At 35.5% G+C, this 12027-nt stretch overlaps 1 protein-coding gene across 4 annotated transcripts in view; it reads right to left on the minus strand.

The window, feature by feature from the left end:
• Positions 1-12027, minus strand: part of ADAMTS6 (ADAM metallopeptidase with thrombospondin type 1 motif 6) — a 148550-nt gene that overhangs the window by 69873 nt on the left and 66650 nt on the right. For all 4 annotated transcript variants that reach the window (XM_048930635.1, XM_048930634.1, XM_048930636.1 and 1 more), the window contains one exon: positions 4803-4949. In XM_048930635.1, the coding sequence (XP_048786592.1) occupies positions 4803-4949 (147 nt within the window). The remainder of the gene's footprint in view (positions 1-4802; positions 4950-12027) is intronic.

The raw sequence follows: 12027 nt of genomic DNA on the forward strand, positions 1-12027 counted from the left end.
AAGTGAAGGAAAAAACTATAGGTCAACAGATAATAACAGATGTGAATTTTCTACTTTTATTTGCACAGAAAGAGATGGAATTTTTATATTATTATTAATGTGCCTTGTCTTACTAAACTAGTCTCCTGGAGTAACAGGGCATATCTGCCATACAAAGTACATAAGGCATATAAGGAAAGTATCTTGTATTATCTTGCATATTCACTTTTATGTCTGAGATTCTTGGTCAGATGATGCCTGAACACAGACACTGGAAGATTTTTTACATCATCTCTACGAGCTTGGGCAGCCTGGTCTAGTATTAAACGTGGAGGTGGCCCTGCATGTGACGGGGGGTTGGAGATTCATGATCTTTGAGGTCCCTTCCAACCCTGGCCATTCTGTGATCCTGTGAGCTTCCTTGCACTGAAGTATTTTTGGCTCAATTCCAGAGCTAGAAAAATCTAGTTACTCAGAGCTAAATCCTGCTGTATGGCAAATCTAGAGACTCTCCAAGAATATTCTGTGACAGATCTTACTTATTCAAATAGTTAAAAGAGTTAAGGCTCTTCTTCATTCCTCTTCAAAAGACAAAAATACCTTTGAAAGACTGAGCTGGTCACGTGGCTTCTTGTTAAACCCTCTCCTATCTGACACTGATAAGATTTAACAACTAGAGATTAATGACTTCAGACATCAAGCAGATTAGGTTATTACCAACTATAAAAGCAACTGAATAATGAAATGAAGAAGAAAGTTCTCTTTTTTTAATCTTGGGATCTGCATGGCCACGCCCTAGACAAATAAAGAAATAAAGACTGGGTAAAACAAAACTTGCATTTTATATATATATATATATATATATATATATATATATATATATATATATGCTGCACTCAATGAAGTTTTACCAATTGGTTTTCAACCACAGACAATAATTTTAGGGTTAGTTCACTTCTCAATGAACAGATTTTAGTTTCTACATTTCTCACAGGAACCTTTGTCTTGTAACACTGCTCTCCCACTCTTCAAATCTTAGTGAGTCCTTCTTGTATTTAATTCTATAAAAAGTTTAATGAAATTTAAAGCCCCTGTTAAGCATGCTAAACAATTCAGGTGATAAATTAAATCGCCCTTCACTTTAACCAGAGCTTACAGCCAACAGCTATTACCTGCTAGAAGAAACGTTTTCCCCATTAAAATGGTTCTCAGTTGCCATTTCACAGCCTGGGCTATCAGGTCATCATTCTTGGGAGTTTTGATGGACCTATTAGCAATATACACAGCTTTGCTTTGACTTCATTCCCATGAAGTCACATTCACCCTCTATCTGGCTGTCTCACAAAGTAAACTCTTTTCTCAACCAGAGTCTGGCTGAATTGACAACTTTTAAGTAATACTTAATGGCTATTCCTCAGTACCCTCAGTCTGGAAAATTTGTATCCAGATGCAGATCTTAAGAAGTCTTGAGAAAGAAGAGGGTAACACTGAGGTTCTGCTTTCATTGTCACCATGATGACTTGTTTCAAAATGCTTCTGCCTGATGAGAAAGGACAGCATGGCATCAACACTACAAAATAAACACACAGTACAAAACTGTGCGGTTGCAAAGCAGTAGCCCAAGTCAGCATACTAACCTAGATGCACACTAACCTACCTTACCACAGTGAACAGTTACTGAGCTTCTGAACAAATGCATTCCAGCTGCACTGGGAGTCATGACTACTCTGCCTCAACTTTTATGGAGACCCACGCTGATAAATCTAAAATATGTTTTACCATACAGACTCATGACCTCACATTTCTTATTGAGTATGTTTGCATTTCCTTCCACAATGCTCTATTCTTGATGTTAAATATAACTAAGTGAATTCAATACAAGAAAAAAAAAAAAAACTTGTCATCCTTTTTTGTTGTTTACTGGTTCTGTTGCAGATGTTTTCTCATTTTTTGATGCAAAATTGAAAAAAAAAAAGGGCAGTATAAAATCTGTGTGGAATAAACACCTGCAGACAGAGATGACAGTGCCTTTTGAGGCTTTGCCTTTAAACCTCTGAATCAGCTGTTTCCTCATCTGCTGCTAAGTTTTGAAGAGAAATTAGGAAAAAACAAAAATTGAATAATTTTTCCTGTCTGGATTCAAACTGTTCAGCTATTACAGGGGCAGGCAGGGAATTGCTACTACGTGAATCTCACTATTTTTCTCTGCTTCTTGCTCACTGATCATTACCTGAAAATGAAAAGCATCTGCCATTAAGGCTGTTTTTACCTGAACAGATGGGAAAATTGAGGGGAGAGACTGGAAACTTAAGAAAAAAATATTCACTCTTAACTATTATTTTACCTTACAAAATCTGGCAACAACTATTTTAAGAACAAAAGCATCAATTCATTCCTAGGATATTAAAAACCAAAACAAGAAGCAGCAGCACAGATTTATAACAAATCTCTAACTGATCATGTTTGAGAAATCTGAGTTTTAAAAAGAATGCATAAAAACCAAACAGCTAAGAACAACAGAAACACATTCAATACAGTATTATTCTCCCTTTGTAATAATGTAAGAACAATTTCAGTGGCATCTCACAGGTTTAAAAGTATCAGCAACTTAAAGAAACTTCACTGTGCTTCAGTGGAATGGAAAAGAATATCAAAGATGCTAAGAGTAAATAAAATAAATAAAATCATTTTAACAGAGTAGGAGAGGCACAAGCTAAATTTTTTTAACAGACATAGCTAAAAACTGGCTGATCACTATATAAACAGAGGTAGCAAGTAAAGAAACGTGAAAGGTTGTTCAGAATGAAATTTAAAACTATGAAAAAATGTTCAGCAGTATTATATTTTAAGCATAATACAAGCCACAGAATTTATCATGTGTTTCCTTCTCTAAGGACATAAGTAAAAAATACTTTACCCATGGAACAGTCATCATCAATTTATAAATCATTTTCAAAAAAATTATGAATTCAAAATGAAGTTTAAAAGAGAGTGACAAATAGAAGGAAGACTATAAACAGCAAAAAATGTAATAGTAATAGACAAATCCCCAGTACTACAAGAAAGCATAGGAATATAGGAAGCTGGAGCATAGGAAGTTCCACACAAATGTGCATAACAACTTTTTCACTGTGAGGGTGATGGAGCACTGGAACAGGCTGCCCAGGGTGGTGGCTGAGTCTCTTTCTCTGGAGACATTCAAGACCCACCTGGACACCTACCTGTGCAGCCTGCTGTAGGGAGTCTGCTTTGCAGGGGGGTTGGACTCAGTGACCTCTAGAGATCCCTTCCAGACTCTACAATTCTGTAAATCTGTGATTGTGAGAAAATAACTGAAATGTAAGCTGGTGGTCAGGGTTATTGGTAGTGTGGTTTAGTCTCATAGCAGAGATGCAAAAATCCTATTCTTTCAAATAGCTGAAGTTTGGCTATATAGTATACTAGAAGGAGTACTATAGAGAGCAGCTCAGCTGAGCAGATATGACTGGCAGCGATCTTGAAGGTTTTTTTTCATACTGTTCGTGTTTAATTCATACATGCATATCTCCTAAGAAAATAACTTATATTGTTGAGAAATCAGCATTACGCACATGTGGGATAATTCATTCAGTATGATTTAGTCTAGACACTCGTTTAAACACTCCAGCACATAAAAGTGGGTGTACTGTTCAGTGAGGTGATACAGAACACCTTAACCTGATACAATAACCAAAACCAAGTATTTTCCTCTCAACAACCCCTAATATTAACACATTTGATTATGCTCACTATACAGACAGGGAGCCCAAACACATCTGTACAATTCAGTGATTCAGTGTGATAGTAGCTACATTTGAACCAGCTGAAGGAAAACGTTACTGGTCTGGATGGAGCCCTTAGGAAACAGAATTATTATTCTGAAGAAACATCCCTGAAAAAGGAAAAGTTTGTTTTTTTTAGAAATCCAATGACTAGACTATCTGATTGGTTTAAGTCCACCTCTTAACACAAAGTGATTGAATTTCTGAACAACTTTTATTTCTTAAAGAATAATTTCACTGATGACACTGCACCTATCAATCAGTGTCAACCTGCTCCCATGAACCCACTGTCTCATACACATTTTTAAAACCATTATTAACTAGTTGTCAGTGAACTCACAGTTCTGTGCCTGTCTTTCAATTGCTAACTACACACAACGGCTTCATTTTGCGTCATGTAGAGAATGAACACATTTTTGATACTGATATATTTTGATTATTTTAATTTTTTTATGCAGAAGTAGAATTTTTGGGAGGGATCTATTTCTGGATAAAAATCACCATAGAAGTATAGATTACAATGGTTTAAAGATACTAATATAAAAATCTATGACAGCTTCAACTCTGATTATTTTCATGAAAGTTGCCAATGAATACAGAAAAACCACAAGACTACATAAAAAAACACATGAATGGGAGAACAAGGAAAAGGGCTTGAACCTTGTTCCCTTCCTGCATTTCCTCATGTTACACATATATTTAAACAAAAAATTACTTCCTATTAATCACTGACAAATTCTCATCTTCCCTATTTCTCACCTTGAGATTAAGTAAAGAGAATATGATCACGACTTTAAAATGTTTGAATAAATTAAAACTTAACACCAAGAAAAGGGAAAAAGATTAGAAGCTTTGGCCAGTACACAGGAAAAGAGCTCTACAACGTAATTCTTCACTCATTTGTGCTTTTACATTCTAAAAACATAAATCATTAGAGCCAGCCACTGTATATTTACTAAGTATTTATTCTGAAAGGTGTGAATTTTTCTAATAACTCATGATTTTTCTTGAGAGATTACTTACTCTAAAAAACTGGTGATATAATCCCGACTGCAGGCTGACCAAGAGAAAGGATTGGTGTTTGCTGTAATATGAGCTGCCATTAGTTTTGCTGCTTCGTGACCTTTGGTCCCACAGGAATTTCCTATTCCATCATGGTTCATGCCAAAACTGCCCAAAAGAGGAGAGAAACAGTTCATTATTCTTCTACAGCATCAGACATCTCATAAAATTAAATGTGATTTTTACAGAAATCATATTGGACCTTGGAGAACACAGTCACTATACGAGAATTCCAAGTGGAGAATTAAGATCAGTTATGTTCTGTTTAGTTTACTCAGACCTTGGAATGCTGTACAATTACTTAGCACTCATTTTCACAGTTTTGAAAGCATCTTCTTTTCTAAACCTTCAACGAATATTCAATGTTTGCAAGATGAAGAGCACCCAGTACGGAATATACATTACAGCTATAATTCTTCTGTTAGTAAACTGGGACAAATAGGGCACATGAATTTGCTGTAGCAGTATGTGTAGGCACACAGTAGCCAAGAATATTTTAAGCAGAATATGGGTTTTGCAATTTCCAGAGTTACACAGTACTCATGCTCCCTCTAACCATTCACAAGGTGACTTGCAGTTTTTTCTATTAGAGCTGTCACTCGTCACAGAAGTTCAACAGATTTAAAATCAGTAGAAAATACAGTAAGAAAACTCTGGGTGGAATTTGGCCAACAGAGATTTCCAAATTTATTGACTTTCAACAAAGATGACATGACTCTGGAAAAAGAAATACGGTAAAAAAGTGCTTATAACCTAGAAATCCCGTGCTACTGAAACAAGACCTTCAAGCTACAGACAACCCGTATAAATTAAAACTTTGAGGTCAACTCAAAGAGAATCTATTTGAAAAGACTTCAGTTATACATGTTAAAACTATCTTAAAATGAAATCTTGACTGCTGTTCCTAGATTGGCAGCATGTACTTCACAGGCCTGACATCACTGAAACACCTGAAGAGAAATATAAAACTATGACCTCTGTTAAAGGCATACATATTTTTAAAATTCCATTTCCTTAGTTTGCCTTTCTTTCACTTGGGACAAAATACCTTATTTATCTAAACATTAACCTTCAGCAACATTAATTCCTGTTTATGAAACTTATGAAGTGAAAGAAGCAGGTACTGAGATACTTGAAAGCTTCTCTGAGCTTCAGAAAGAATGCTTATCAAAGTGAATGTCGAAACTAAGCTTCTGCATTCCCAGAGCAACACTTCTTTATGTGACATATGAAGAGGTCAGTTTGAAGCCTTCTGTGTTAGAATTTTTAAAAATATTTCTTTCATGATTTCTTACTTAATATTCAGGGATACAAATGTGTTGAAGACTCAGTTTTTTATTTCTAGAAACTTTTTCTTCTGATTGCCAGAAAATACGTCACTTCCATGCCTATGTTTTCCCATAGTCAGTAGCAATGCCTGCTCTTTCTTAGTTTGGGGTGTAATGTCTCATAAATGCAGAAAGTCACATGCTGTATTATGAATAGGAAACATTTGACTGACATTTTAGGTCATTCTCAAATGAAACTATCACCATTATACAAAAGAATTAGAGCTCTACAAAAAGATCTTGTTGTGCAATGTATGTGCTACAGCGAAACTATCAGATGAGAGTTAATTATCATTGTTAATTTGTTTTTATATTGATAAATTTTTAGGGGAGTGAAGGAGATAGAACTGAATCGGTCTATAATAAAAAAAATGTACTTTATTGGCCTAGTTAATTGCCACCATTTCCTAGAATTAATGATATCAGTAGATGTAAGGAATTCTTTTTGAATGACCTCTGTACGATTTCTTGAAATGGAAAACCTTAATTTATAACAGTCCCTATGAGTGTGTTGCTTATAAAAATGGACATTCTATTATGTGGGAAAGAGCTACACTGGATCATGCTGCTATGCTTTTCTGTATGAGAAATACGTATTTCTGACACTCATCTTATTTCTAGTTAGCACGTTCCTATTGTCAAAGAAATCACTGTACTTCAGCAGTCTGGGAAATGAAAGAGTCCAAAAATAATTTTCATCTTTAGGGTCAACCAGGAACAAACTTCATAGTTAAGTATCCTTGCTTTTACCAGCAGTCTGTGAAAGATGATGGCAGCGGTATATCTGATCAAAAGTAAATCTTATGCATACAAGTACTCAAAACATTTCCATGAGTTGGTGGATTTATTCATTTATTTAAAAATATTAATTCAACTAAATCATCTATTCCCTTTCACAATGGCTGTTTTACTTGCTGCTGCTTCTGAATTTAGTAGGAAAACTGATCACTAGGTGCAGGTAATTTTTCTGATACTAAGAGAGGAATTTTACAAAAATTGTTATCTTTTTCCAAAGATGGTAGTGGCAGCATGCCCTTACAGCATACTAATTTACACTCCTATGGCAGATGAAAACATATTTTTGTCCAATGTATCTGCTTTATATTCATCATAACACGTTACTTTCATTTGGTCGTCATTACACTAAGGCTCCATCTTTCACAAAAGCATGTTTGCAATTCAGTTGGGGTGGGAAGGCAAATTAGAATGAAGAAGTCCTCATAGAGGCACTGCCTTTTTCAAAATTACTAAACAGAAACAGACTGTATTTTTTTCACTGGCTTAAAGATCTTGTCCAAAACTGCCAATACAATTCTAGTTTTAAAAGAACAACCAGATAAGCATGGAGACCGTGACTCCAGTAACTCTGGGGGTTGGACTCGATGTCTGGAGATGCCTTCCAACCCCTGCAGTTCTGTGATTCTGTGAATTGACACAGGAGTTTTCTAAGAAATTACCATTTTCTTTACTATCTCAAGGAAAGATGTTTATGTCAGGAGCACTGAATCACTTTTTTTTTTTTTTTTAACAGCATTATGTTCACTCTTTTCCCAAAAGCTCACATTTACATACAAGAACTATGCAAAGGAGCAGCAATACGAGTTTTAAAATCGTTGTAGAAACTTTCCTGCATTTTTTCCTGTTTCTTGTATACTGCTGAGAAATTCTAAATAAACAGCATATCTAGTGCTCTGTTTCTGTTTCATTTATTAACATCTGCAATAGAATAGCTTCTTTTCTTGGCAATGTTTTTACTTATATCTGAAAAAATTTCTCAGAGGATTATTTGTAATACATATCTAACCTATGATGTGACCTCAAAAATCACAGGGGAGATAACTGGTCTCAGCTGCATTGAATAAAACAGTAACAGATAAACAGAAACCCTGGAGTAAAAGTAAAAGTCTGAATTGACTGAAATTATTTTTGTGAAACAGCCATGCTTTTGCCTTAATTTATTATCCAAACACATAAGATTCAGACGAGACAGATACAAATCAATCTGAATGCTCCTTAATACTGCTTACAGATGTTTATTTCACGTACCATGTACTTTTGTAACACTAAAATTAACTGGAATTTGCTACTCAGGTGAAATATTTTTTTTCCTGACTTGTTAGCAATCTGTTACTTCTGCTTTCCATCATTAATACTGATGATCTGCAAGTCAAGCCAATTCGTAGCTTGGAACACTGGGAACTGCAGAGATACCTAATGTTTGTTTCCTCTAAATACAATACAGTATTCGTAGTCATTTATTATTTTATTAATTTTTAATCACAGATTAATGAGTTATAGTACATATGGGAGAACCTGGCCTAATTCTCTTAAATCAGTGCCTCACACTTTGCTTTGTCACATGTTCAACAACGCAAGGAAGAAAATGCCTGAAAAAGAGACACTCAAAGAGTAAGGTGATGCAACAAAGTCATAGGCAAAATAAATATTGTAAAGATTAAGCTCTTTTTTTACTGTTTTCTGTATTTCAGAAGGTAAATTACAGCTCTGTAACTACATATAGCCATTAGGAAAAATAAATCTTCAAGAGAGAAAAGAAAGAAGATCTAACCTTAATAGGTTTCATTATACTAACTTATTTGACCTAGGAAAGACAAAACAAACACATATAAAAGAATGAAATGAGGCAACTTTCAGCTGAGTATCTTGTGTACCAGGTGCATCACTAGATCTCACTTGACTGAGTCAGTACACTAACTAGATAACACTACTCCCACAGCTTTTCTGAAGAACAAAGCAAGGGGCAGGGAAGAGCGAAAATTGTGCACCAGTGAAGTGTACTTTCAAGATTTCTAGTAGTAAATAACTACAGATACAATGAGAATATCGAAGGCATTCTTGAACAAGTCTTGTTGTATTTGATACAAGATATAAAGAACGAATTGCAATTTACTTGTGTTTATCTGCTTAGGTAAGACTGAACAACTTTCTCATAAACTTTACATCCATTTTATTTTTAGTTTGTTGTTCCAGTAATTGTTACACAGATGTCATTTAAATCTTCAGAAATCTTAAATTTCATCTACTTAAAAGTACTGTATTCATACAGCTTTGAATGACTACATACAGCCTATACTAAAAAAATCTGTAAACATTACTACACCCTTAAATGATCTTTTCACATCAGAACATACGCAGAGAGGAAAAAGAAGAGAAAACTAGAATGTTTTGGTATAATTTTGTTCAATGAATGAGCATGAATTCTGACAAGATATACTATTAGACAATAAAATACATTTTTCTACAATATCAGAGCTATTATATACATGTAACCCACACAGCAATTCCTGAGTGGATATACACAGTAATTTTGTTAATTATGCTCATACCTATTAATAGAAAAATAATGTAAATAATGTAAATTGATACAGAGGAAGTCTGCTTTTATAGCAGTAGAAGGCTAGTAATTTTTTATTTTTATTTTTCATCATATCTTTCACACCATGTCACAACAGAGAGTTCTCCTTCACTGTGGAAGACCTAGATACATTTCTAGCCAATGTTATTGAAGTATTGGTTATAGCTTCCTATCTGTATGCAAATTGCAGCTAACCCTTAAATGACATAAGAAAAAAGAAAAAGCAAGTATTGAAAATTGGCTTATTTCCATTTGGGATCACAGCCATTGATTTGTTGAAACTAACTGATACTGCATTTTTCCACTCAAGGAAGGGATCAAGATTAGTTACTTCTCTTTTTATTTGCATATCTTACTGTGGACTTTAGCTTTGACTGATGATTTCCTGTATTTGGAGATTATTATAAGTTTTGGGGCATCCCAATCCTTTACTCTGAAATAATGTAGAATTTCCAATTTCTACTTTAGTTAAATATGTTATTACCCTGCAAACTGGGGAACATACTGATTGAACAATAGTAGCTTTACAACAAGCATATGTGCCATGAAATTAAACACAATTTTAGCATGTTTCTAGCATAACTGTTTTCCTACTTATTTCCTAAATACTTTTCTCTTTGACTTCTCTCTGATGATTAAACGCATACAATCTTGATACATTAGCATAATTTAGTATTAAATAAAATATACAACTATAAAAAAAAAGCAATTTCACTGAAAAAAAACACAGCCTATTCAGAAACCAAGAGAAATAGCAGGCATCTATAGAAATACTAGAAAAAGAAAAGCAAAAATATTTCTTCCTGGTTTACACTGCCTTAGTTATCCAGTTTTCATGCCACAAGAGCAACATTAAATAATGTTTGCATGCTATGCAAAGGTGAAGTATGAACATAATAGGTTTCTACACTATAGGTCAAAGTGGAAAGCAATGCCTCTAATCAGGAAGCAAACTTTGGAGCTCAGATTTCCTTTGGAAATTCATGATGCCCTGAAGGTTACTATAAACTTTCTTTTCACTCCCAATTTATTCTTCCTATACTTTTGCAGAGGTCTGTTAAATGTTATTACATTACTTTTCCTTGATTAAATGCTTTTATGTAAGACATGATCTTATTATTATATACTTCAAACAATATTTTCAACATATTTAGAATCATAGTCATTTATTTAGACATAAGCCTTTTTCATTTTTAAATGTAAACATATTACAGAAATGAAAATCGTTCTTGTAGACTCATATTTACAACATTTTCTTTAAACGCACAAAACATAATTAAAATGAAGGTCCTAATAAAGAATTTTTAATGGAAATTGTATTCCTTCATATTTGCAATATGAAAAGGCAGGCAGAAAATAATATTCAATTAAAAGGAAGAGAGAGTATCTGGGTTTACATGGCTGGTTAGGTCAATTTACTATCTCTTTGTTGTAGAGTTGTAGTGAGCTATAAGATTTCCCCTGAGATTAACCAATCCAAGTTCCCTCAGCCATTCCTCGTAAGACTTGTGCTCCAGAATCATCACCAGCTTTGTTGCTCTTCTTTCAACATGCCCCTCGATGCCAAGGGCCACGATGCCTTTCTTGCAGGGTGTGGCCCAAACTGAACACTGCACTCAAGGTGCAATCTCCAGTGGCAAGTACAGGGGAATGATCACTTTTCCACTCCTGCTGGCAACACTATTTCTCATACAAGCCAGGATGCCACTGGCCTTCTTGGCCACCTGGACACAATGCTGATTCAAGTCCAGCTGAGCATCAACCAATACCCCCAGGTCTGTTTCCTCTACACAGTCTTTCAGCCACTCTGCCCAAAGCCTGCAGTATTGCCTGCAACTGAAGTGAAGGACCCAGATCTTGATCTTGTTGAATGTCATCTCACTGGTCTCAGCCCAGCTTCCCTGCCTGTCCAGATCCCTCTGCAGAGCCCTCCAACCCCCACAAAGATCAACTCTTCCTCTCAGCTTGGTGTCATCTTCAGACTTACTGAGGGTGCACTCAATCCCCCCATCCAGGTCGTCAATAAAGATTCTGAACAGGACAGGCCCAGTACCAATCCCCGGAGAACACCGCTCTTGACTGGTCGCCAGCTGGATTTAACTCCATTTACTACCACCCTCCGGGCCAGGCCTGGCCATCCAGACAGTTCTTTACCCAGTAAAGAGCATACCTGTCTAAGCCATCGGCTGCCAACTTTTCCAGGAGAATACTATGAAAGACAGAGTTAAAAGCTTTGTTGAATTCTAGGTAGATTTCATCAATAGCCTTTCTCACATCCATCACATCGTAGGAGATCAGGTTGGTCAAACAGGATCTCCCTTTCATGAATCCATGCTGGCTGGGCCTGATCCCCTGGTTGTCCCACACATGCCACATGGTCTCACTCAAGATGATCTGCCAATTACCTACACTGGCACCAATGTCAGGCCACTATGTCTGTAGTTCCCTGAATCCACCTTACAACCCTTCTTGTAGATGGAAA

Source organism: Lagopus muta, chromosome Z (assembly GCF_023343835.1).
Source record: "Lagopus muta isolate bLagMut1 chromosome Z, bLagMut1 primary, whole genome shotgun sequence".
NCBI lineage: Eukaryota > Metazoa > Chordata > Aves > Galliformes > Phasianidae > Lagopus > Lagopus muta.